At 49.5% G+C, this 26,319-nt stretch overlaps 1 protein-coding gene and 1 long non-coding RNA gene across 5 annotated transcripts in view; one reads left to right on the top strand and one right to left on the bottom strand.

Annotated features, from left to right (window-relative positions):
• Positions 1-12,002: 12,002 nt before the first annotated feature.
• ATF3 (activating transcription factor 3) lies at positions 12,003-25,104 on the top strand. Of its 3 annotated transcripts, none has more exons than XM_045048585.1 (4): positions 12,003-12,122; positions 18,960-19,203; positions 22,310-22,417; positions 23,612-25,104. In XM_045048585.1, exons 2-4 carry the CDS (start codon positions 18,964-18,966, stop codon positions 23,807-23,809), a joined length of 546 nt encoding a protein of 181 aa, XP_044904520.1. In that variant the 5' UTR covers positions 12,003-12,122; positions 18,960-18,963; the 3' UTR covers positions 23,810-25,104. The 3 variants fall into 3 exon arrangements, with proteins under 3 accessions (XP_044904520.1, XP_023103256.1, XP_023103257.1); XM_023247488.2 differs by lacking the exon at positions 12,003-12,122 and adding an exon at positions 12,422-12,952; XM_023247489.2 differs by lacking the exon at positions 12,003-12,122 and adding an exon at positions 12,808-12,935.
• LOC111558349 overlaps positions 15,828-26,319 on the bottom strand; it is a 41,807-nt gene continuing 31,315 nt past the window's right edge. For both annotated transcript variants that reach the window (XR_006591588.1, XR_006591587.1), the window contains exon 3: positions 15,828-16,998. This is a non-coding gene — a long non-coding RNA (uncharacterized LOC111558349). The remainder of the gene's footprint in view (positions 16,999-26,319) is intronic.

The raw sequence follows: 26,319 nt of genomic DNA, 5'->3' as shown, positions 1-26,319 counted from the left end.
AAGGCACAGTATGATACCAACTTTTACCTTCATTATAATACAAAATTTATGCGTTCATCTTTTAAGAATGAATTTGACTCCATTAAAGGAAAGCTTAAAAATTCAGGTATATATGAAGAAGAGGGGGGGAAAAAAAGCACCCACCAACCCAGATAAAGCACTTTCAATATTTTATGGCAATTTATTCTTTTTTTCTCTATTCATGTATTTTCTTATTTATTTATAGTTTTTATTGAGTTGTGATTGTTCTGTATTTACAATGGATGTATCTTGCTTTTTAAAATTTACATTCTCATAGCATTCTTTAAGTTATAAGCTCTTTGTAAATAGGGGCATAGCATAGAAAAAAATAGACTCTTACTTAAATGAGCACCTATTTTGTCAATTATCAATTATGCCTGGCTGAGGATCACCGACTTCTGGTTCCTTGGTGGCCACTCCACTGCTAATTAACCACTTCATCCAGAAACCTAGACTTAGTTTTAGCAATTTTAGGTTCACAAGAAAGTGGAGAGGAAGGTACACAAATTTCCCATACTCCCCTCAGCCCCACATATGCACAGCCTCGCCCATAATCTGCATTCCCCATCAGAGTGGTACATTGGTTATAATTGAGGCATTCACACTGACACATCATAATCACCCAAGGTCCATGGTTTACATTAGGGTTCACTCTTGGTGTCGTACATTTCTTTGGATTTGGACAAATGGATAGTAACATGTATCCTTCATTATAGTATTGCGTACAGTATTTTCACTGCCCTGAAAATCCTCTGTCTATCCATTCTCCCCACTTCCTACACACACACACACACACACACCCAACCCCTACCCACTACTGATCTTTATACTGTCTCCATAGTGTTGCCATTCCCGGAATGTCATATAGTTAGAATCATACAATGTGTACTCATTTCAGGTTGGCTTCTTTCTCTTAGTAATATGTATGTAAGGGCCTTCATGTCTTTTCAGGATTTGATAGCTCACTTCTTTTTACTGCTGAATAATAGTCTGTTGTCTGCGTGTATCACCGTGGACTTCTCCATTCGCCCACTGAAGGACATCTTGGTCACTTCCAAGTTTTGGCACCTGTGAATGTGCTATAAACATCCATGGGCAGGTTTTTATGTGGGCACGTTTTCAACTTACAAGGATAAATACCAAGGAGCGTGATTGCCAGATTATACGGTAAGAGTATGTTTAGTTTTATTAGAAACCACCAAGCTATCTTCCAAAGTGGCTGTGCCATTTTGTATTTCCACCAGGAATGAACGAGGGTTGCTGTTGACCCACATCTTCACCAGCATTTGGTGTTGTCAGTGTTCTGGGTTTGAGCCATTCTAATAGCTGTATAGTTGTACTTTCTTGTTGTTTTAATTTGCATCTCTCTGATGACATAGGATACGGAACATCTTTCCATATGCTTATTTGCTATCTGTATAGCTTCTTTGGTGAGGTGTCTGCTAGGGTCTTTCTCCCATTTTTTTAAATTGGGTTGTTTATTTTCTTATTGTTGAGTTCGTGTCAATATCACTGGCAAAAGTCTGGGGGGAAACACAGATGGAAGCTGTGGATGCAGTGGGGGCAGATTTGCTGGGTACTGGGAAATGAACAGTAAGCTGCCAATAACCCAGAATAGGCTACGTGAACCCCTACATTGAGCCCTGGGGCCCAGCCTGGCTACCCTTCCTCCTTCTCTCCCCCACCCCCACCCAGTCTTTCTGTCACTTTAATGTCCCCAACATGCTGGTGCCGGGGTCCTCCCTTCTTAGACATCCTACTGCTAAAAACTGTCCCCAAATGAACCCACTAGCCTCTTCCCCGCCCCCAGTCCCTACAATACCAATCAGTTCCCTCCCCAGCCCTTCCCAACTCTCCACTCTATAACAGCTGAGACACGGGACTCCTCCCCTCTCTGTCCTGACACCAAGCTGGTGCCCAATCCGAAGGTGGCTGCCTGGAAGTTTCTCCAGATCATCCTCTCCTGTTCACCTCACTGACCCCACCTCATCTCAGGCACCACTGCTCCACGTAGCCCCCAAAATGTGAGAAGCTGAGCTTTAATGAAAGCATCTTGTGTTTCGCAATGAAAAGATCTATTTTACTTACAGCATTATGTTTTGTGAACCAGTTGTATTTTGAAAAAAAAATTTTAACGTTTATTTATTTTTGAGAGACAGAGACAGAGTGTGAGCGGGGGAGGGGCAGAGAGAGAGGGAGACCCAGAGTCCCAAGCAGGCTCCAGCCTCTGAGCGGCCAGTGCAGAGCCCCACGCGGGGCTCGAACTCATGAGCTGTGAGATCGTGACCGGAGCCGAAGGTGGACGGTTAACCGACTGAGCCGCCCAGGCGCCCCACATCGCTTTTATTTTTGAACACACAACACATGAAGGTGAGGACACCACCACCTTCCCAGCTCATGTGGCCTTCGAGGGTGTCACGTGACCAGTGTGGCCGCTTCCTGACACCTCCACCAGCATCCTCCTCTTTCACCCAGTCTGCCCTCCGCCCCGCACCAGCGGTCTTCCTCAACAACATGTGCTCGTGTCCAGCGGCAGCCGAAATACCCTGTTACCCACCCCTCCCCTTGGTCCTTGGGACACAATCCTAACTGATTATCACAACCGCCGAGACCTATTACAATTGTTCTCCCTGCCTCCTCCCCAACTCCCCCTCTCCTCCCACACACTCCTGCACGGCAGCTACCTCACCATTCTCCAGATACACTACAGGTTCTCACGATTCTATATTTTCATTCACTGCGTGCACACTTATGGTGGGGCCAGCATGTGCCTGGACTGGTGCAAGGAGCCGGGAACGAGGATAAGGATGAGCCGGGCACAGCCCCCATCTTCCTGGCACCCAGAGCCTCTGCATTTGCTTCTCTTTGTGCCTGGAATGCCTTCCTCCTCTTCTGCCCAGAAAATGCTCAGCCTTCAACATCCAGCTCGAACGTCACTTCATCCATCAGCCTTCGCCAGCTCTCCTGAGCAGAGACATCCTGCCCCACTTTAGCCCTTATTATATGAGCCTGTAACCACCTGTTGCCAAAGTCTGTCTCCCCACGCGCTGTGAGCACTTGCAGGGCAGGGAAGCGCCACTGTGTATCTATCTGTAGCTCCCGACCTAGCACATACTAGATGCACATTAAATGTTTGTGGACTAATGTATACACAGTAACATATATATGGCACCTGCTATTGCTGGCTACAGTTTCATGCACGGTCATTTGCCACCTAAACAAGATTTAAAACTCCTCAAGGGCAAGGAATGCTCTTATATTGCCCTTGTAGCCCCGACCTGTCTACACATACTGCTGAGAGCAGGATCTGGCAATAGGACACGTTTGAAGAACCGACTGATAGGTATAAACTCACCAGAGTGACTCACTCTGCCCTCAGCCACTCCAGTTTCAAGTACAAGTTCATCATCAGATGATTTCAGTTCATCATATTTTGGGAAACAGAATAAAAGTCCAAAAAGCCCTACTCAGTTTACTCAGTCAATAGCAGGGCTTATGTTTGTGGTTAAAGCAAATTATGGAATAATTGCAAATTTGGCAGACGGGATAGTATCACAGAGGGCACAGGGATGTGGAATTTGTCAAGTGAGATCTTCTGGGAGTTTGGGTAAGGTCAACTCTAGAAGGTTCCATGCATTCACCAAGACTTTGATAAAGGAAGGTTGCCCATTTTCAACAAGGGAGGCAAAGTTAAAAATAAAAATAAAAAATAAAAAAAATAAGCACATGTGTAAAGCTCTCAAGATTTGGAGGACCAGGGGCACTTGGGTGGCTCAGTCGGTTGAGCAACCGACTTCAGCTCAGATCATGATCTCACAGTTTGTGAGTTCGAGCCCTGTGTCGGGCTCTGTGCTGAGAGCCTGGAGCCTGCTTCTCATTCTGTGTCTCCCTCTCTCTCTGCCCCTCCCCCGCTCATGCTCTGTCTCTCTCTCTCTGAAAAATAAACATTTAAAACAATTTAAAAAAAGATTTGGAGGACGGTACAGTACAGCTTAATAGAAGTTTTCAAATAAGTTAGTGTTTGAATCAAGTGCCTATGAGCAACTTTCTTAACATTTCTGAGCTTTGGTTTCCTCATCTGTAAAACTGAAATAATAACACCTACCTCATGGGGTTATTTATTATAAGGGTGAAATAAGATACTAGGTATTTTTAAAAGTGCTTACCATTGTGTCTGGCATGTAGTATGTGCTCAGTAAATAGTAATTACTAAATATGACCTGGCCTCAGACTGATTAAAAAAATTGTTTTAATGTTTATTTATTTTTGAGAGAGACAGAGAGAGCGTGGGGAAGGGGCAGAGAGAGAGGGAGACAGAATCTGAAGCAGGCTCCAGGCTCTGAGCTGTCAGCACAGAGCCCGACGTGGGTCTTGAACCCATGAGCCACGAGATCATGACCTGTCAAAGTCAGATGTATAACCGACTGAGCCACGTAGGTGCCCCAAGCTGATTTTTTTTTAATCTGTTTTAAAATCAGTCAGTAAGTCACCTGAGAGATAGAAATTTCCTTTGGAGTCTAGACATTTCCTATGCATCAGAGTTCTTTGTGACTTGTTAGTGTCAGGGGTAAGGCAAGAGAAAGGAAAAAAAGTAACATTTATTGGATACCCACTCCATGGAAGCCTGGACGGTGCATTGTTCTTTAATCCTCAGTATCACTTTGTAAAGTTGATATTATCCTCATTTCACAGGAGAAACTGAGGTTTCAGGACCCGCCCAAAGCCAAATAGGAGATGGCAGAGTATAGAGATTTGAACCCAGTTCTGAGTGCCTGTCCATGGTTCTTCTCTGCCATCTGTGGTTCCTGCGTCTCTGCTGCTCACCTCTTCGGCTTCAGGGATGCTATGCACGGCCCCCACTAGCACGGGATGCCTCTGAAATGGCGTCTACTGCTCAAAAATCCGCACTCTTCATCTTGGCCCCAATCTTGGCAAATAGGGCATGAACGGAGCTCAGAAGTCTGTCTGCTAAGGTTCCTTTCAGTGTAAGAATTTATTTTATTAAAAATTTTTAAAATGTTTTTATTTTTGAGAGACAGAGAGAGAGAGACAGAGAGCGAGCATGTGAGCAGGGAAGGGGCAGAGAGAGAGGGAGACCCAGAATCCGAAGCAGGCTCCAGGCTCTGAGCTGTCAGCACAGAGCCTGACGCTGGGCTCGAACTCACGGACCGTGAGATCATGACCTGAGCTGAAGTCAGACGCTTAACTGACTGAGCCACCCAGGAGCCCCGCAGTGTAAGAATTTATGATCCTGAGACCACGTAGAGCCACTTTTCCTCTTTTAGCTCCATTTCCCCACCATTAAATGAGGACACTCAAGCACATCAGAGTTTCCCAAGATTTCCCATGAACACTTGTTGAGAGGCAGTAGGTGTTGAGGGTAAGCAACCAGACTTGAGCAATTATTTATCCTCTCTGTGCCTCAGCTTCCTCATCTATAATATGGAGCGGTTCACAGTACTTACATTATAGGGCTGCTACAAGGATTAAAAGCAGTAAGTATATGTAAAGGGCTGAGCCTGCGGTCTGGAACACATTGAATGCTACATAACAGCATTTGCTGATATTATTTTATACTTCAAGGCAGAAGAGAGGGGTGCCTGGGTGGCTCCGTTGATTAAGCATCTGACTCTTGATTTCAGCTCAGGGCGTAATCTCATAGTTGGTGAGTTTGAGCCCACATTGGGCTCTGCACGGACAGTGTGGAGCCTGCTTGGGATTCTCTCTCTCCTTCTGCCCCTGCCCCGCTGGTGCTCTCTCTCTCGCTCTCTCTCTAAATAAATAATCTTTTTTTTTTTTTTTTTTTTTTTTTTTTTTTAAGTCAAGTGGGTGGCTGTGGGTGGCTCAGTTGGTTAAGCATCTGACTTCAGCTCAGGTCATGATCTCATGGTTCATGACTTCGAGTCCCACATCGGGCAAGCTGAAGCCCCCCACCAGGCTCCGCACTCTCTCTCCCTCTCTCTCTTGCCCGTCTTGGGATTCTCTCTCTCCGTCTCTCTCTCTGCCCCTCACTTACTCACACTCTCGCTCTTTAAAAAGGCTGATTAGAGGGTACTAACCTCTCCCCCCACCCCCAGTCTTATGGAATATAACTTTCCATGGTCCATCCCAAGCCCCAAATGTATTTGATATCTTCTCCCTTCCTTAAAAATTCTTGTGTGACTTCTATTTAAATTCAACATATCCATATTTGTTTAATATAAAATAATAAAGCACTTATTAAGACAGACACTCCAGCAAGATCTCTCCCAGAAGGCACAGGCAGAAGCATCGTTCCTGCTGGTCTGCCTCTGTACCACCCACCCGTGCTGCAGACGGCTTTTCTGTTCTAAGAGAGACAAACAGAAAATAAAGGGGGATGGGTAGGTACAGAGCAGGAGGATTAAAGCAGATGCTTCCATGGGAGAAAGTACCTGCAGGATTTGTTTGTTTGGATGTTCAGCAGCAAGGAAACTGCGCAGGTAGTCATAATTACCGGGGGTCCTTCCAGCTTGCACCATGCCCTGTGTAGCCCCTGAGGGTAGAAATCAAGACCCCTTCCTGAACTCCATTTAAGCAACAGGGGCAGTGATGGAATTTGATGCCCCCTTCCCCATAATAAAGATTTAAATCTGGAATAGCACTCTAGCAAAACTATTGGCAACACCCTAGAGGCTAAAAGTAGGAAAGTGACGAAGTAAAACATTCTACGTCCATGGCCATGGAAAATCATGGTAATAAAAGTCAGGATAGTCCTTCCCTCTGGGCAGTAGAGAGAGGCAGATGTGATCTGGAGTGGTCACATGGGGGCTTCTCAGTACTTGAGGTGGTGGTCTACTTCCTGACTTGTGTGGGTTTTTAAGATTTTATTTTTAAGTAATGTCTACACCCAACATGGGGCTCGAACTTACACCCCTGAGATCAAGAGTTGCACGCTCTACCGACTCACCCAGCCAAGTGCCTCTTGTGTGGTAGGTTCTTGATGTTTGTTTTATTATTAAAATGGGCATACACGTTCTATATAATCACCTGTATGTATGCTACGTTTCACAATAGAATGAACATCTTATTTTTGCGAAGAAAAAATTATTGTAATAAATGCCACATACAATTCACAGCAATAAGTAAAAGAACAAATTTCAAAGTTGCATGCAATCTCAGTCACAACTATGCTCTTAAAAATCATGTGTGAGGAGGGGTGCCTGGGTGGCGCAGTCGGTTAAGCGTCCGACTTCAGCCAGGTCACGATCTGGCGGTGAGTCCGTGAGTTCGAGCCCCACGTCGGGCTCTGGGCTGATGGCTCGGAGCCTGGAGCCTGTTTCCGATTCTGTGTCTCCCTCTCTCTCTGCCCCTCCCCCGTTCATGCTCTGTCTCTCTCTGTCCCAAAAATAAACGTTGAAAAAAAAAATTTAAAAAAAAATCATGTGTGAGGAAAAACTAGAGGGAAACGTCAAAATAGTGTTTGAGACTCTGGGTGCTTTTTTTCTCTTGCCCATTTCCTATATGTCTATATACGTCTCTCTCTCTCTCTATATATATATATATATCTATGTATATACATACATATGTATGTATGTGGATATATAATGTATAAGAGCTCCCCCAAGGAGTCTTTAAAAGTATGAATTTTTTCATCATTTTCAAGTCACTCTCACATCTGTGACCTCACTGATTCTTACAGCAAACCTTTGGGGGAGTCCATGTTAAATAGTCCTGTTTTATAGATTGCAGCACAGGTGAAGTGTTCAGGACCTGCACTGAGTCACTCAGTTGGCTGGAAGGAAACCTCTGAGTGGGTCCCAGGTCTCCTGAGTCCTGCTAGCACCTAGAAGCTGGGACTTCATTTTGGACACCCAGAGCTCTAGGGTCCCCACTCCTGAATGGGAATAGTTGCTACCTGGGCTTTGGTCACAAGGTCCAAGGTGGGTGTCTATGGCAGTAGAAGACAGACTACTTACAAGAAGGTCCCCAAAGATGCAATCCCCACCTAGGGTGCCCTCATACTCCCTCCTTTCTAGCAAGGCACGAAGTCCATCAGTAAAACTCCTTGGAAATGTTGAGAAAGAGAGAGAAAGATCAGTTGTCAGGACCACAGGCTGTGTTTGAGAATCAAGTTGGGCAACATTTCTCAACTCTAGTTTTTAGAGGGAACCGTGATTAGTGAAATGCGTCTGTCCTTGTGCTATTCAATGCCTTCTTCCTGCTTCTCTCCCTCCAGCTCTTAGGGTGGGTTGTCAGGGCTTGCAGGGTGGCTTTGCAGGTGTCCATTCAAGACCCTCAGAGCTCAGCCCGGGGCCCTTCACTTCAGAGAAGATGGGGCCTTAGAGAGAGGGAGTACCTTGGTCAAGAATACCAAAGGCAGGGGCGCCTGGGTGGTTCAGTCGGTTAAGCGTCCGCCTTCGGCTCAGGTCATGATCTCACAGTTCGTGGGTCCCACCCCACGTCGGGCTCTGTGCTGACAGCTCGGAACTTGGAGCCTGCTTTGGATTCTGTGCCTCCCGCTCTCTCTGCTCCTCCCCCATTCGCACTCTGTCTCTGTCTCACAAAAATGAATATATGTTTTTAAAAAATTAAAAAAAAAAAGAATACCAAAGGTAGAAAGAGACCAAAACCCAAACCTCCCACTCCCAGCCTGGGGCACTTAGCACTGGACCACTCACTGGAAGCTTAAAGCACTGGTCCACACTGTGCTGAGGAAAGTGGAGGTATGTACCAGAGTTGGGTGTGTGGGGAACGGGGATCCCCTCTCGTTTTCTGTATGGAGTCTTATCCCTGCTCCCTTGAAGATGATCGTTTCTGGATATGGCTCCACTTTGTCCACCACTGTTGCTACCGACTAAAGGGACAGATGGGCTCTGGCAGAGATTCGGGGGTTTCCCCCAGAAAGCCCTTCTTGATTCATAAGTAATGAGACCACTACTGAGGACTGGCTGTGTGCCCCCTCCTCAGTGAAGCCTCCCAAGTTTATGTGTTAGCTGCTGTTACTGCTGCCATTTTCCAGCTCAGCCCAGAGAGGGAAATGACTCCTCCAAGGTAACACAGTTGCTGAGTGCCAACTACAGCGTCCAAGTCTCACCTTCCACGCTTCAGAGCCCAGGATGCGGTGTTTCCCCGTCTTTCCTGAGGAGGCCCATTTCGGAGAACCTTAAATAGTAAACCCCCACATTCTAACGGACTTTATAGGAAGTGTGGGCTTTGGGAAGCAGAGTAGAGAAGAAGAAAATCCATTCCACTCCCTTTCTGTGGCAAAGAAGCGCACGTGCCTCGCTGCTTGGCCGATTTTGTGCTTAACTTACCCAGGGCTCTGTAGGCAGATACAATCTTGGGGGTTGAAAAAGAATAATGTGGGGAGGGGAGTGGGAAGGGACTGATCCCTGGATTAAGAAACCGCTAAAACCTTTAAATATCCCTTGAACTTTTTTTTTTTTCTTTTGGCTCCCTGCAATGTTTGGGTGTTTAGATTCTGTTGCCACGTGTGGGCTGTTTTTAGCTGCCTAGTTCCGTCCCCTCCCGTTTTAACTTTTTCCCCTTCCTTTTGCACATGCCCCAGCATGAAGTTTCCAATTCTTATCTCACTCAGCAAAACATACTAAGGCTGGTCTGAATGTGGATTCCCTCCACTGTTCTCCAGGGGGGAAGTTCGGCAATAGTCAAGTCTCTGCTTAACCCCCTTCCATGGAGGAGTAACACCCTCCCCCAGATAACCCCAGTCCGGCTTCCTTCTCAGGGGGAGAGGCATTCTTTGCCTTTATGTAGAGAAGCGTTTTGGTCCGGGGAGCTTTTCTTGTTCCTCTTCTGGATGGTACAGGCTGTACACGCTAGAAATCGGTGGAGTTAACTGAAGTCAGGGTATGGTGAGGACACACAGGACTGAGATATTGATCACTCCTCCAGGGGCACACACCTTGGGGCTCTTCCCTTGCCGGCTCCTTCCCAGTCCCCCCCCTCCAACGGCAGGCATTTCACAGTTCTCCTGGGGGCTGGGGGCTGGGAGCCAGGCAGAAGTAGTTTTTGTTTTCCTTGGATAAGCGTTTCATTCACGGGGTGGATTTACTCCTCTATCAAGATTCTTATCACTTTTAGAGTTTCAGTGGGAGAGAGAGGCAGAGAACGCCAGGCTCACGCTCCGGTGACCAGCTGACAGCATTTTCTACCCAGGGTGACTTGGAGATTCAAAACCAAGAGTTATTTGAATGAAACAAGACCAATAAAAGGAACGGAAGGCACGATGATAATAAAAATAAAAATAAATGACGAGGAGCTGTGGACTTCTCAGTCATAATTACCCTTCTCTCGCAAGGACCAAGAAGCTGGGCTGGCTGTGTTTACCCTACGCCCTAAATTGAATTTCCCCGCAAGGACAGGATTAAAACACAAATCTGGCTGGGGTGCATTAAAATGCAAACTGGTTAAAGATTTGTGTAGGCATCTCACGAAGAGAAAGAAAAAGGGGGGGGGGAGTTTCACCTGACACCCTCCATTTTCCTGTTTCACTTTATAATGGTGCAATTTATTCGAGGGCAATAGGTAAGTAGTATACAGATACGTAGAAAATCCCAAATAATTTTCATTTAAATTTACAAGCGTTCTTCCTTCTGGTCTTGCAGCGTTCTAGGGGTTGTGCCGACACGCCCGGGGTTTACCTGCAGGAGGGTGGAGTGTGGGGGTGTGGGGCTGGCGGTGAGGGAGTGTGGGCGTGGGGGTGGAGGGTGGGGCCGGGAGAGCCGTTACCTGGGCGAAAAGTAAAGCAAAAACAACCGCCCCGTGCTTCCCGCGCGGCGTAGCTGGAAACCCGGTCAGGTACAGGGCTACATCCTCCAGGATCCTGCGTGGAACCCCTGGGCTCTCAGACCGGCTGGGGGCGGGGGGAACTTCCGAGGCTGGCCTCGGGCGTTGTCTTGGCTGCCCGGAATTTTGGCGAGGGTGTGTTGGCTGAGGTTTGGGCTTGGGGGGAGAGGAACCCGGGTGTGGGGGGACCTGCAGTTTGACCTGCAGCTCTGAGGGTCTCTGCCTCAGGCGGCTGGGCAATCAGAGGGTCTGCGGAGACGGACAGATATTCTCCGGGGGTGCAGGACTGTGTGTGTGTAAGCGGGAGTGAGGGAGTGGGGGAGGTGGGGGAGACCCCTCCATCACTGCCAACTGTAACGGCTTTAGGAGAGCAGGTGCGGGGGTGGGGCTGACGGCGAGGCCCAGGTTCCAAGACCCTTCAAATTCTTACCTCAAGTTACCAAAGCATGATCTTTGATCACCTCTCTCCCAAGAGGCAGGTGGAAGCAAAGGCTTCTGCCCCTGACCGTGCCCCCACACCCCACGCGCGTACGCGGGTCCCCCCTCCCAGGCAAGTTCTAAACTTCGCCGGCCACATGCGCGTTCACATATATTCGTCCTTGGGCAGTTGAGAAGGTCTCTGGTTCTGCCACTCTCGAAGCCGAGACAGTTGGGGTCGGGGAATCGGAAGGCGGAAATTGTTTTTAAGGTTCACGTCCACTTCTGCTGAAGCCCCAGCTCTAATCTGAGGCCATAGGACCCACCCTTTCCCGACAACTGGGCTTGAGGGTAGAAGGGATTTCTTTTACGAGACCTTGTTTCGGCTACGGTCAGTGCGTCCCCAGTCCCGGCGGTCCTGTCCCAGCCAATTCCGCTCTCGGCGCAGAAAAACACGTGAAAGACGAAGATGGGTTTTCCCTAAATGTAGCCTAAGAGGGAGGCGACCCCCCCCCCCGCCCCGGCTCGCGTAGATCAAAGCACCTTCTCTTTCCTCCTAGCCCTGGCCGCGCGGTTTCAGCCCCACTCTTAGCGCCTGTTGCCTCTGATTTTACAGCTCTTATCTTTCCGTGCTGTGTTCGTTTCGCTGAGAAACTGTCAATTTCAAACTCTTTGTGGTTGTTTAAAAAAAAAAAAAAAACACAAAAACCCACTCCGCTCCGTCCTGGCCCTGGCCCGGGAGACGGGTTCTCCACCGGCCGGGAGGCGGTTCCACATGTGCGCTCGTGCGGGGTGCGCCGGGGCTGCGGGCGCACAGTGCCCGCTGAGCGCTGCCCTCCGCGACTGGGTTAACGGACGGACTTCTCGCGGGCCCTGCCGTGGCGGTCACCCCCGGCGGGTAACGGTGGGGGCTCACGGTAGGGGTCCCTTGGGCACCTCTCCCACAGCGGCGACTACCACTTCTGACCCTACCCTGCCCTCCATTTGAGAAGGATCTTATGGCGGGGGAAGGGGTATTTTCCAGAGCCTCCAGAAAATGACCACGCATTTTAGAGAAAGGTCGTGCCCGCTTCCCAGCCTCACCTAGTCTGGGCTGCGGCCAGGCCCCGCCCCTCCATCTCCCCCATCCCCCAACTTAGCGGAGGGAGAGATGCCAGCGCAGTGGAGTCATGCCGCTGGCTTGGGCACCATTGGCTCATGCCTGGAACACGCAGCGGCGAGTACGCACATCTGGCGGCCCGCCCGGACGGCTCCGGTCCTGATATGGAGAGAGAGGGCGGGCGGGTGTGTGTCCGAGCGCGCGAGGCCGGGAGAGCGCGGCCCTGCGGGCTCCTCCCTGAGCTTGCATCACCAGTGCCCCCCTTCCCTCCCCGCTTTGGCCCCTCCTCCATCCCTCTCCCTGCCCAGCCTAGTTCGGCTGGTTCTCGGGGGAAGCTATTAATAGCATTACGTCAGCCTGGGACTGGTAACCCGGAGTAAACGGGCACACCGCCAGCTGGAGGGCTATAAAAGGGGTGATGCAACGCTCTCCGAGACACAGTCGCACGCAGCGAGGCGCGCAGTGCACAGCGCTCTCCCGGCGCCGCCGCCCGAACCCGAGCCGACCCGCCAGCCCGCGCGCCGGCCGTGAGTCTTCGGGGCTCGCCCGCCCGCCCCGCAGACAGACAGCCCGACCCCGCCCCGACCCTGCCCGCCCTCTGGACCCTGGCCGCCCCGAGTGGAGACCGGAGGTGAGCGCTGGAGCCGAGTGAGTGAGCGCGGCGAGGGTGGCTTGCTTTCATTCCCTCGGCGCCCCTCTAGTGACCAGTCCCGCGACCCCTGCGCCCGCCCCCCGACCCGCGCGCCCAGCCTCCGGCTGCGAAGGAACTCTGGCCGAACTTCTGCCAGCCGAGGCTGCTCCACAGCGCTTCGGAAAGTTTCTCGCAAAGAACTTTCTCTTTTGACTTGGGGCGCGAAAGGTTCCCGGCGACGGAGACGTCGGGATCCGGTGCCTCCACCGGCTCCGGGGCACTGCTCCTCTTGGCCCTCGGCGCTTGCTTACCTCTCCCGGAGCGGGCGTGGGGAGGTGGGTGCGCGGGGGGTGGCCAAGGCTCTCCGCCTCGCTGGCCCCCGCTCATCCTAAGCTCCGAGCCGGGCACCGCCGCTCCCGAGTGCAGCTTTCCTGGGGCCCGCCGAGAGGCACCGAGGCCGGGTGCCGGCGGAAGGGCTGCCCCAGGGGCCGGAGCGAATGAATGGGAAAGGGACCGGCGAGCCTGGGTGCCGGGCGCGGCCGCTGGGGGTCGCCCTGCGCTCCCTGGAGCGCCGGGCCGCGGGACCGCGCCGGAGCCGGGAGCGAAAGTTAGTTGCGACAAGTTTAGAGGTGGCGAGCGCTCGGGTTGCTGTCCCGGGGCGGAAGGCGGAGAGGGCTCCCGGCACAAGCGAGCGTCCAGCCCCTGGGCCTGAGACTTCCTGTCCCAAAGCTCTCTCACACGCTTTCCCTATCTGTGACTCTTCCTCCGGCGGGCCCGCGGATTTCTCTGCTTTTCGCCCGTGGAGACCCACCTCGGAGGAAGCGAGGGTGCGGAGCCCCGTCAGATAATTGAGAGCACGCCTTTGTAGCCTGGTGGTCAGGACTCTGAGCGCTTACACTGCGCCTCGTGTCTTTGAGCCTCAGTATCCCCAGCTGGGAGAAGTGGGCCCCTCCCTCTGTTTGCAAGCACCAAGTGGTGGTTGACCAGATAACCACTGAGGTTCTGTTCTCTCTGGCGGAACTTCTTCAGGTTCCAGTGTTATAACTGAAAGAAAGGGGGCCGGTGAGGAGACCTGGATGATTTGCGGGGGGGGGGGGGGGGGGGGGGGGCGGGTCTCTGAGACCAGCTTCGGTGGCAATGAGGGGGAGGGGACTTATCCATGGGCATGTCTTCCCTTCCTAACTTTCTTTCCATTGAATTGGTTCTCCTCTCCATTTTCATTTCACCTACTTTCTTTCCTCCTAACCATTTTCTTTTCCCTAATTTTATTACCTAGATCACATATGCTTCCTTACAAATAAAGGCATGGCCAAACCCCTGATGGAGCCAGAAAAAAGAAGATGAGCGCTAGAAAATCTGGGTGGCCTCCCAATGCACGTATTTCAGTGTGGGTGACAGTCCCCTCTGTTGGGGGCTTCCCAGACTTGAAATGAAGGAGAAATTGTTCTTACTGTCCTTTCGTTTTATGTTTAGTATTTAGCGTAGAATAACGCTGCAACATACAGACTCTTGCCTTGAGGACGTTCTGGACAAAGCTTGAAGTGGCAGAGGGGTTTGTAATTGTATTGTCTGCATGGCTTCAGAGACAATGTGACAGGTCGCTCTCCAGGCTGACAGTGTGGATAAGATGTAGCCCACAGCACCTGTGGCAACTGTTGGAGCCTTCCCATTCTTCCTGTCTGAACCCCACCCCTCTCTGTCTCTCTTTTGGCCCTGTCTCTCCATTGTTCTCTTTCTTTTGTACTCCCTCCCTGCCTCAGTCCTGTCAAAGCCTCTTCTGTGGTGGATACCAGGTTACTAAGACCACTGACCCCTCATCTACCTGGCCAATGACTCTATTCTCCATTTGCCCTACTGGTTGGTCCTTTTGGGGTTGAATCTCTGTTGGTGATAAAGGAAAATGAGCAGTGGGTGAGTGGCCAACAGTTTGGCCACGGGTGGGCCACTCACCAGCTTTACGGCCCTTGTGCAAGTCACTACCTTCCAGGGTCTCCTTTTACTCAATTGCAAAATGAAGATGTGACCTAGGTGACTCTAATATTGGGCGTTTTATCCCATTATCTAGAGCCCGTGAGTTCCTCTCGTTGCAAATTGGCTGGGCATGGAACAGGGTCAATGGCTCCAAGTGTTACCCGGCTCGGGGAGGAGGAAGTGCATAGGCAGGACACCACAGAAACCAGAGATGGTTTCATACTTGAGGACTGGTTATTTCTCAAGTGTGTAAGAGCAGTGGAGACAAGGTTTTGCCAGCAAATAAATAGTGGGGTAGAACTGACCTGGTGTGTTGGGAACCCTGGGTCAATCAAGGTGCAAAAGAAGGTCATTCACAAATGACCTAAATTTCATTAGGGTTCTAGTGCATTCCTGATCAATAGGGCTAACTTGCACTGACAACAACATTTTGAGTTCCCTCTGAAATGGGGAAAGTGGAATCACAGTAACAATGGCTCCTCAGTTCGGGTATAAATCCACTTTCGTGCCATTTATATAATCATCTTAACTGCCCTGCGAGGGAGTGGGGGCAGGGGGTTTTGGTCTCATTTTACGGATAAGGAGACTGAGGCCCAGAAACCTTCTTGAGTGGCTTGTCAGTGGGTGCTCAGCTTGTGAATGGTAGTGATAGGCCTGTTCCTGAAGCTCCAGCCTTACATCGATGATTTTTAGGGAGGCTGGGAGAAAGACCAAGATAGAAAGTTAGTGAAAGACCAGCATCGGCTTCCTATACTGTAAGTAAGGTGTCTTCAGAGCAGCATTTAGTGTGAAGAGATGAAAATTAAAAGTGAAATTCAATGTAGTTGTAGCTACTAGGAAATATAATCTGAGAGTTAAATTTCCAGTTAAAGAAACACATGAGTAAAGTTTCACTTTCTTGAAAATGATGACACTACCAAAGATATGACATGGTTTCTGATTGGAGATAATGAAGCAAAAGCAAAATGCAGGTTCTTTGTAGCAAGTGTGGACAATTTTAACATCCACGTAGAAAGTCAACTCAGAAAATCCCCAAACATATTTTTTTGTCTTCAGTGAGGGGGGAGTGTTGGCAGGTCTCGACTTTCAGAAAAATTGTCTGAAGATTTAACTTCATTTTCCTTGTAGGGACACAAGCCTGAGTCTGGGCTGAATCAGACCTTAAGAGAAGGAGGAAAGGAGTCACCAGAAAGTATCTCCAGAAATTAAGCTTTAGCAGAATGCAGAGAAAGTTCAAATCTCTACAGATACAACTGCTTTACTTTCAGAAAGGCTTTTTAGCATTTTTACAGCCTGTTTCCATCCCCAAGTAAGCCCACCTAATGCTTTTCATAAAAACATTCCATACCACAGACATTCTTCAGTCTCTTTCATCGGGACTGCTGACTTTACACTAAGGAGGAAAAAACAGTCCCAAACAGCAGACCCCGAGCCCTGAGAGCCCATTAATAAACTTAGCCGGGTGGTGAGACAGAACTACACTCAACCTCAGTGGAATTCAAACTGCCCGTGTAGAGGAGAACCATCCAGTCCTCCAAACAAAGGCCAGCCCAGTGGTAGCTCTGAATTCCATCCCTGAACTACTGGGTTTTTAATAAAGTAGGTTAAGGGAGGGAAAACATGAATGCCTGGGAGAATCGTAAGCCTCTGGCTTTAGGAGGCCAGTTTTTCAGAGTTTATCACCTGCCAGAGAAGTATCCTCCCAGTGTCCTAAGATTATTCGATTACAGTGATAGAGGAACATCAGTTCTGGCTTATGACCCGGGGCTTTGGGAAGAGAATTACATACATTTCCTGGATTTCTTTGAATGGTCAGCAGTGGCATTCGTAGGCCTGGAATTCTTGTTTCCATCCGTGTACTTAAGATCTTAAGGGGGAGTTAGTTATAGGTCAGGGTGATCTATTCAGAAGTGTTTGAGATCACAGAGAGTGACCAGCCACCCTCCCACTGAGACCCCACAGAGCGTCTGTCACGGAGCCAGGCCTGGGTTGGAGGGATCCCTGGGAGGCCCGGTAAGAATATACCTCCCAGCTGCCTTTATGCTTTCCAGGACGTGTTCGTGTATTATTTCCTCAAACTCCTTGCACAACTCTGGAAAAACAAGGTGATTGTTACTAGCCTTCTTTTACAGAGGAGAAAGCAGGCACTGGGAGGCGTAATGATCCCTGAGTAAGTGGACCTCAGATCTTGATCATCAGTCCCCAGTCTAGGAGTTTTGTGGATAAAAGACCCACGTACCACGACTCCTGAAATGCAGGCAGCAGCCAGAGTGTGCACGCTGGCGCAGAAAGATCAGCAGTTCATTGCACAGAGTTCATATTTTCCCCGTGGTTCTTTGCTTAGTCTCCTCCCCGCTGTTTCAGTTCTAGGACCCCCAACCACCCCATGCCTGCCCCCGCTCCCCAAGAAGGATTTGCACTGTTTTTTCTTTGTGGGTCTTGTTTGTTTGTTTTTTTTCAGTGTAGAATAATATTTTATATTCTATAAATTCAGGGCATAAGTTCTGGAGTCAAACTTAGTTCCGAGTCCTGATGCTTGCTGCCTCATACTAACTCTGTGACTTTGGGGAAGTTATTTAGCTAGTCTAAACCTCAGTTTCCTCATCTGTGAAATAGGGCTGGGACCCAGCTCACTGGATTCTCATGAGGGTTAAGGGAGATAATGCACAGAAGGGTTCTGGTGTGGGGGTGGCACTCATTAAATGTTAGCGACTTGCCAAAGGGTTTCCTGTCTGCTAGACCGGGCTAATGACGGCAGGTCCCCAGATTGAGAAGAATGCTCCAGGGGACAGTCTGCCTAGACTGTCATTCATTATACACATTCATTATACCTGAAGAACCAACTGCAAGGATGGGGGGGGGGGGTGGCCGCTGCTGGAGGGAGTATATGGCAGGAAGAGATTTATGGGGGACCATTCCAAATTGGAACCACGGAACTATTACTGTTTCTACCCTTCACTTTCCTTGCACTGTCCCTTTGGGTTCCCTGGGCTATAGAATGAGAGAGGTAGATGAGACCTCGGAGACCCTTTGATTAGACCGCTCCTTCCCCATTTCTTGTGCTCAGTGGGGCAGTCTGGGGTGGTCAGTGGCCGTTGGGAGCAGCTGGTGCCCAGAGCTGGGTGAGGCTCTGGGGACAGGAACAGTGGAGACTCAGTCCCCACACTGCAGGAGCTCTCAGCCATTGGCCTGATGAAGACTGAGGCTCAGAGAACCTAGGTCACACTGTCCCTCAGTGCCAGAGCCAGTCCCAGGTTCCCCTGGGCACCCAGCCCCAGCTTTCCCAGCCGCCACAGGGCTCAACAACACCCCCCAGGAGAGGTCCAAATTCTTAGATGCTTGCTTTTCTTTTCTCTGAGGTCTTTTGCTTCAGCAGCCTTTACCTTAAGAAGGGGCCACTGGGCCCTTGAGGCGTGAATCCTGCCCCCTGTCCCGTCCCCCCACCCCCACCCCCTCCGCCAACCTCAGCTCCTGCCAAACTAGGCTGAAGTAACACACCTGCTAGCTATAGTTACCATCGTCATTCTCATTGACTTGGATCCAACTTCCGGAGGGAGAAGCTTCAGAGATTTATTTGCTAAATGCAAGGGTCCCCTAGTCTTTGCTTTCGCTTCTATTCATTGATTGATTCAACTTGATTTCAGATACCTTCCAAGTTTCTTTTCGAAACAGAGACTGAAAATGGGGTTACATAAAAGTCTCACTGATTTTTTTTTTCTTTCAATGCTCTTCCTCTTTCAGGACTGTTTGAGGCTGCATTTGCATATATGCACACCAGCCAAAACTAATATCTTTGTGAATTCAGAATGGTCTGAAATGCCACCCCTTATAAATTTCAATTAGGCATTTATCCACATCACTGAGCTGTGTATTTTAAGAACCTGTTTGACTCAAGACGAGGATGGCATGAAATGAAAACAAAACAGAAGCCCGAGGGCTTACGGGACTTTCCTCTGGGGGTGCGGCCCTGGTGTTGGAGGCGGCAGGTGTGGGGAGACTTGATCCCATGCCCCTAAATCCCTGAAGTAGCTTGGGTTTCAATATTTCTTTCAGCAAAATGATGCTTCAACACCCAGGCCAGGTCTCTGCCTCGGAAGTCAGTGCCTCTGCCATCGTCCCCTGCCTGTCCCCTCCTGGGTCACTGGTGTTTGAGGATTTTGCTAACCTGACACCCTTTGTCAAGGAAGAGCTGAGGTTCGCCATCCAGAACAAGCACCTCTGTCACCGGATGTCCTCTGCACTGGAGTCGGTCACTGTCAGCGGCAGACCCCTGGAGATGGCAGTCACGAAAACTGAGGTAGGTTCTTCTCGAGGTGCCTCTGCTTTCGATGCTTATTCGTCATACCCCCACTGTGCCAGGCATGCTCCAGGCTGGGGACTGCACAGAGGGCAGTGACTGTGCTCATCACCACCAGGACCCAGCCGGCCAGACTGTGGAGCCAGGACTGGCCAGCCATGCCCTGCGCTGTGTTGATGCTCACGGCCCGGCTCCAAGGCCACCTCTGTCTCTGAATTCCCTTGAGCAACCTTTTAGAAGACACCTGGAGTAACAGACATGGCGAGGAGTCTAACAGGTGGCTGCTGGCGATGCTGTGGTGGCCCAAGGACCTGAGGTCTTGGCTATTTTGCAGGCCTTTCCCTCATGGATAAAAGATGGGAGTGTATCAAGCTTACTTAATCGGCCTGATCACTGTCTTTGGTCAAGGGGTAGTGGAACATGGCCAAAAAGGAACTGAGTTTAAAAGGAAAATTGTTATGAATCTTCATGATTCTACAAAAGGAGGTGGGGGTAATAATGACTCTTGCATAAGATTGACGTAAGGGTTAAATGAGACCGCATTTGTTAAGAGTCTGGCTGTTAGTCAGCATTCCGTGACGGGCAGCGGGGGCTACCATATGATGCTGTATCCACAAGGCATCATTAGAGGCATTGTTGTGCCTCAGTTAACCTCTGGAGGCCATCATTGCCTTGTTCAATCCTGGGCAGCACAAGGGGAGCCCTGAGACACACGAGGAATTTTTTTTAATTCTGTAATTAAATATCTTGAGATAACAGGATGTAATGCAAAGTAGCAAGATCCCCATAGAAGAAAGAAAAGCATTTTGGAAGGCTATTTGGAGGGTTCTTCAGAGGAAGAAGCAGGAGATGTCCAGTGCAGAGGACATCTGGTGACAGAATATTTCCTGCTCCGTGGAAATATTCCTTAAAGCCACCCAACTCATCCACTGATTCTGTGTTTACCAGGTCACCTTCTGATCTTAGGTCAATTTAACAAGTAGGTTTTCCTACTGGGAAGAGAATGCACCAGCTGACCTAGTTGAATATTCAGGTCCCGTTGGTTGCTATAATTCTCCTCTTAAAATAGATGCCGAGCCTGTGAAACCCATAAGCATCCTGTTGTACGGAGGCAGCGTGAGCCTGTTCCCCCAGATCCCAGTCACCTCTGGGGAGGCAACAAGATGGAATGAGGCCGTATGTCCAGGAGAGGACACAGTATGAGGAGCCAAAAGCCTGGGTTTACACCCGGGCTTTGTAGCCTATCAGTCTGGTAGCCATGAGCTAGTGATTCCTGGGCTTCTCTGGACACATTGCTGCTGGCCACTCTGTGCCTCATTTCCACATCAATACAGTGAGAGAATTGAACTAAATCGTTTCTGAAAGCCTTTTCCATCTCTGACAGTGTATGACTCTGAGATTTGCTCTACTTTCAAGTACTTCCTCATTTGAGAAAACCCTGAATCCTCTCCCACTTCTCCAAAAATGTCCGTAGGGTTGCATAGGAAATACGACAGTTGCTGAGTTCTAGATGAAGGTATTAATGGTGAGGTTAATAATGACAGTAATTGAAGCTTACACAGCACTGACTGAACATTATGCAAAGCATTTTAATTTTAATGAAAAAAATTGTTTTAATGTTTATTTATTTTTGAGAAAGAGCATGAGCTGGGGAGGGGCAGAGAGAGGGAGACACAGAATTCGAAGCAGGCCCCCAGGCTCTGAGCTGCCAGCACAGAGCCTGACTCAGGGCTCGAAACTACGAACCGTGAGGTCATGACCTGAGCAGAAGTTGGACGCGCAACCAACTGAGCCACCCAGGCTCCCCTAATTAATATTATGTGTATATAACTAATCTAACTGATTTGACCCTCCTCACCACCCTATTAGGTAGCTAAGATTATTGGTCCCATCTTACAAGTGAGGAAACTGAGGGTCACAAGAGTATTGCAATATGCCCAAAGTCTCAGAGCTAATAGGTGGTGAAGCTGGGATTCAACCCAGTTTTGTTTCAACCCAAATGTCTGCCGGTATGGCTCTGGGATCCAGGATGTAAAAGGCGAAACTGCCTCTTGCCTTGCTTTCCCCTGGGGCTTTGTTTCTCTAAATCTCTGGCCTTCAGTGTGGAGCCAAGGCCGTGTCGTCTAATCCAAAGGACTTCTAATAAGACGGATCTGCGGTGATCATTGGGTCCCAGGATTTCTTCCGTTTGAGGTGTGGCTCCCACGCCCTCTCCTGCTGTCGGGAGCTGTGACAAGTGACAAGACAAGGTCTGACATTAGCAGCCTAGGCCATCACCTGCTTAGCCCACCGTGGGTGCTTCCTCCTAGTCGGCCTCCAGCCTCTAAGCAAAGCCCAGTGGCCGACTTTGTGGGCTTCCCATCAGTCCTGAGACAAAGTCAGGGTCAGAGCCACCTTCCATAGAGGACCAGATCCTGAAGCAGGACAGGGTTTTATTCTTTGAGGGCCCCTCACGGCAGACTCCGAGTGGGGCACAGAGGAAGAGGTCAGTATTTATTTGCTGGATGAATCAATGGTTGGTTCATGTTTACCACCCACAGGTGGTACCAAGCCATGGGCTGATAATGCCGCTTTGTTTGGGCGATGCTCCTGGGTTCCTCTTTTCCGGGAGCTCCATGAGCTTCTTGTGAATTCATGAAGGAGGTGCTTTAATGCCCTGGGTGAAGATAGAGGTGAATGGGGGTCAAGTCAAAGAAAAGGCAGGAGGGAGAGGGTGGCCAGGTGATATTCCCGAAGCCATGCCTGGATCTAGGGGAAAGGACGTATTGACCAAACAGAATCTATTTGCTGCTCTAAATGATTACAGTTTTCATCCAGTAGCTATCAGTTTGAATATACAACTCATTTCAAAATCCAAATGCATTTTTGAACAAGCTGAGTTTTAATTTCTTAATATTGCCCGCGTAACTTGAACGAACGGTTCCTTGGTTTTCATTATCTGTTCGCAAGCGTGTGCGTGTGGAGAGGTTTCACGCCGAGGCCCTTAGCGCTGGGGCTGCCCTGGTTTGCCACTCTGTGCTGGCAGTGAAAGGCGGTGTATTCAAGGTGGGTTGCACGTCTTGATCTCTTGCCTCCCATGACGTGTGTGGTCCCTTCACTCGTATAGGTAGCCCCGGAAGAAGACGAAAGGAAAAAGAGGCGGCGGGAAAGAAATAAGATTGCAGCTGCCAAGTGCCGCAACAAGAAGAAGGAGAAGACAGAGTGCCTGCAGAAAGTGAGTCCTCCCCACCTCGCCCCCTCCTCTTGCTCATGCCTGCCCCCCACCAGCCTCATGCGGCTGTCACAAAGGGAGTCAAAAAGCCCCCTACCCAGGAGTGTTTTCTGGAGAAGGACGTGTAGCCTTAGCAGAAAGGCCACTTGCTAGATGAGGAGGTAACAAACTATCAGCACAAGGAAGGTGACGCTCGATGTATGAGAAGCAGGTGTGTGCACTGGAAGCCGCAGGCTGTCCGGTGCCCAGGTTCCCAGCAGCCCTGGCCCGTCCATACACGTCCAGCAGCTTCCAGGCTGCAGGATACATCAGCCCAGTTAAAGAAGCTTCACTCACCCGTTTTAACGAGAAAAGGAAGCTGCCAGCTCTCAACTGGCTCAGAACGAAAAGCCTTTAATTAATCTCTTCAAACAAGTTATTTCCTTAATCCGAAAGCAGTGGTTATACTTTTTTTTTTTTTTTTTGAGTTCTTGTGTGTTCTTAACTCTGCTGCCCTTCTTGGCTCATCCAATAGTCTGAGCTCCTGGCTGTGTTCAGTCGGCTCCCCTTCCTGAAGGGAAAAGCATGAGAGGGAATGGCATCTCAGGGCAGGAGGGGTGGGCCACGGCCCTGTCCTTCCAGGCTGTGTCCTGTCCCCCGAGTGTGGACAGGCCAGGGCAGAGTCTTCGCCCAGGCCCCACAGGCCCCCAAGGAGTCTGTTGATTGCTTCGGGGAGGCGATGAAAATCGAGACACTGTATGTGTTGCCATGTGCATTTTTCTCAATGAAACCAGTGACTCACAAAAGCCTCAGCACCGTGGGTCTGCATTTCTTCCCAGCCCTCAAGGCCCATGTGGGTCCAGGAGAGCTACACCTGGGCTGTTGGACTCATACAAAGGAGATCTCTGAGCCATTGGCTCTACTGCAGTGTCATTACCACGGGAGCCGCAGCCCTCCCTCAACCTTGAGCGGAAACTCAAGGGCATCTCTGAAGAAGCCTCCAAGTTCAAAGGCTTCTCGGGGGCTGGATTCTCCCAGACCTAATGCTGCTGTCCCAGCTTTGTGGGGACGCTGTACCAGGGAGCCCACGGCACTCCCTCTGCAGACCATTCCCACCTCGATGAACCCCGATGACTGTGACCACCGCCACCCCAAGCCACCCTCCTCTTCACTGGAACCTTGGCCGCACTCCTAATAATTCTCTTGCTTGCCCCCCAGGAGTCGGAGAAGCTGGAGAGCGTGAATGCCGAACTGAAGGCCCAGATCGAGGAGCTCAAGAATGAGAAGCAGCATTTGATATACATGCTCAACCTTCATCGGCCCACGTGTATTGTCCGGGCTCAGAATGGGCGGACTCCAGAAGATGAGAGAAACCTTTTTATCCAACAGATTAAAGAAGGAACATTGCAAAGCTAAGCAGTCATGGTATGGGGGCAGTTGGGGAGTCCTCATTGAAACCTTCTACATCCCAAACCCTGAAGCCATTGGAGATCTGACTTCCTGTGCACCTCTCGCATCCCAGCAGTGAAGCACCATCGAGGCAGAAGAGCCCTTGGTGACTCAGCTGGGCCTTTCCTCTCTGCACCAGAGTGGACTTTGGACCGGGGCAAGGGCATCTCTTGTCTTAACTCCAGGATTTGGGCCTTAACCGTCCTGGCTATTCTTGGATGCTGCAGATGGCCCCTGGTTAGGGTCCTGCTCATCTTTTGCCTGGATTCTACAAAAACAAACAAACAAACAAAAAAAGCCAGGACTCTCACCATAGGACTCATGCTGAAGAAGTGTCTGCACATTGGGTGGGTGGAGTGGGGCCACCTCCTGAGCTGCCACTGCCACTGCCACCATCACTTATAGGGACACAGAGTGAGAACGGCATTTAGCGAAGTTGTACAATGGCCAGGGTTGTGCTTCCTAGCAAACATGCTGTTATGTACAGGAATTACTGTGTGCAAGGCATTTGTTTCAAAGCTAGGCATCGTGTTCTTCTGATGTTTGTTTTGCACAACACTGGTGTGATTTTCCTCAGATCTGGTTTCTGAGGGTTTGGTGGGGGAGGCGGCTACCACCGTATGCAGTGTCTTACAAAATGCTGAGGTGGCCGCAAGAGCTCATCAGCCCCGGGAGAACAGAATTCTGCTGGCGAGCAGCGTAGTTTTGCGCCAACAGAGAAAGCTGCCTTTCCCTCGGCGCCCAGGCATTAACGCAGAATTTGTGGGCATGACTGTAGGCCCTCTGTTGCAAACTCAGTTACAATGTCACAGGAAGAAAGCAGAAAGAAAGTCCAACTTCCAAAGGGTTAGGACTCTCCCCTCGGTGACTTAGGTCAGGAGTTCTTTCTAGGCCAGAAGAGCCAAAGAATATTCCATTTTCCTTTTCTTGCAGTTGAAAACCACATCCAGTGGAGACAAGTTTGAAGCCAGGTGATGCCTGGGTTTTAGCATTATTGGATGTTAGTGGCATTGTTTGTCATGCAGATGTTGGCAGAAATCTGGCCCAGAGCATTTATAACTGTGAGAGGTCATTCACACTGGCCACAGGACTCTGGCTACTGTCTGTTTAAATTCTGATGTTTCTGTGAAATCCTCAGAGTGTTTAATCCTACTCGGTAGTATCATTACAATTTTTCTGTAAGAGGAAATATTACTTATTTATCCTAGTATTCCTAACCTGTCGATATAATAAATATTGGAACCAAGACATGGTAAACTTAAGTGTTGTGCTGGTTTCTGTTCTTTTAAATGGGTTGGTTGTTGAGATTTGCTCATTTCCCACGCCCTCCCTCTCCATTGAGGGCAAGGGGCATTGAGTTTAAAAATTCTCCAAGTGTCATCCTTTGCTTTTTGGCGTGCCACTTAGGTGGGACAGTTGACTTTCAATCCTGTTCCTCGGTCTATAGCATCTGATACTCAATTTCTCATTAGCAGACCCTAGAACACAGCGCCAACCGGGTGTATCCTTTAGACCAACTGTTTGCTGTTTAGAGTTTGGATATACAACCTGAATTGCTAAATACCTCCGCCAGTTCCTCTGAATGTACGGATGCCTAAAACATACACCTGGTTTCCAGCTTGAGCCCTGGACACTGTACATTCTGCCACAGAACACCTCTTAAAGTATTTACTTGATTACAGCTATCGTGTCAAATATGTGTCTTATTGTTGCAAATACGTATTTCGAATGTGAGGAAAGAATGGAGGGGGGAAGAGAGGGAGACAATAATTTTGGACCGGACAGGTGTGATAGTTCAAAGAAAGGTATTCCGCCTAACTTTCTGGAATCTCCAGGGCATATGATTCCTTAGATCTGGAACAGAATCGGGCTCCCTTGCTCTTGGCCTGTGCAAATTGGTATCCCTCACAGGCGAGAAATAAACACTGGCTGCTCTGCTGCTAACGCCGTTCTTCAGAGAGATAGTAGCTTCATTAAATGTTAAGATTGATGCACATGAATGGGGAGCCTGCCTCTCTGAACTCATGTGTGTTTCCTCTAAACGCTCACCTGTGACACAGGTGTCCTGATTTTGCTGCTTTATTTGCACATCAGGGATAGTTCCCAGTCTGCAAGGAGCCCTCTGGTTGAAGTACCATTCACCACTTCTTTTAGGAGATCATCTATTTTCTTTCAGATAGGGGGACAGGAGGGGCGGGGAATTCCTCGCATTTACCCCCTGGTTGTAGATACAGGTGCCCCCGATCAGCTGTTAGGAAACTCAAGACCGGTTTTGAAGCTGCCAGGGACAACAATGGGTTGGAGAGGAAGGAAGTGGGTGGTGGCTATGGCCAGAAAAATGGATCTGAAAAATACGGTTACTGGATATGGTTATATGGTTACTGGAACTGACAGCTCTTTTACCAAATGCACTAAAAAACAGTTTTGCTTTCTGCAGCCAAGATTATGTTCTGATACTTTAATAAAGACAAAAAGAT

The sequence above is a fragment of the Felis catus genome, chromosome F1, assembly GCF_018350175.1.
Source record: "Felis catus isolate Fca126 chromosome F1, F.catus_Fca126_mat1.0, whole genome shotgun sequence".
Classification (NCBI taxonomy): domain Eukaryota; kingdom Metazoa; phylum Chordata; class Mammalia; order Carnivora; family Felidae; genus Felis; species Felis catus.
This window is presented reverse-complemented; position numbering and strand designations above follow the sequence as displayed.

Bases quoted from the DNA above. Each gene is read 5' to 3' on its own strand.
- ATF3 (XM_023247488.2), top strand. From the start codon at position 12,723: ATGCAACGCTCTCCGAGACACAGTCGCACGCAGCGAGGCGCGCAGTGC. The intron at 19,204-22,309 runs GTAGGTTCTTCT...TCACTCGTATAG, and splicing joins TGGCAGTCACGAAAACTGAG to GTAGCCCCGGAAGAAGACGA. The intron at 22,418-23,611 runs GTGAGTCCTCCC...CTTGCCCCCCAG, and splicing joins AGACAGAGTGCCTGCAGAAA to GAGTCGGAGAAGCTGGAGAG.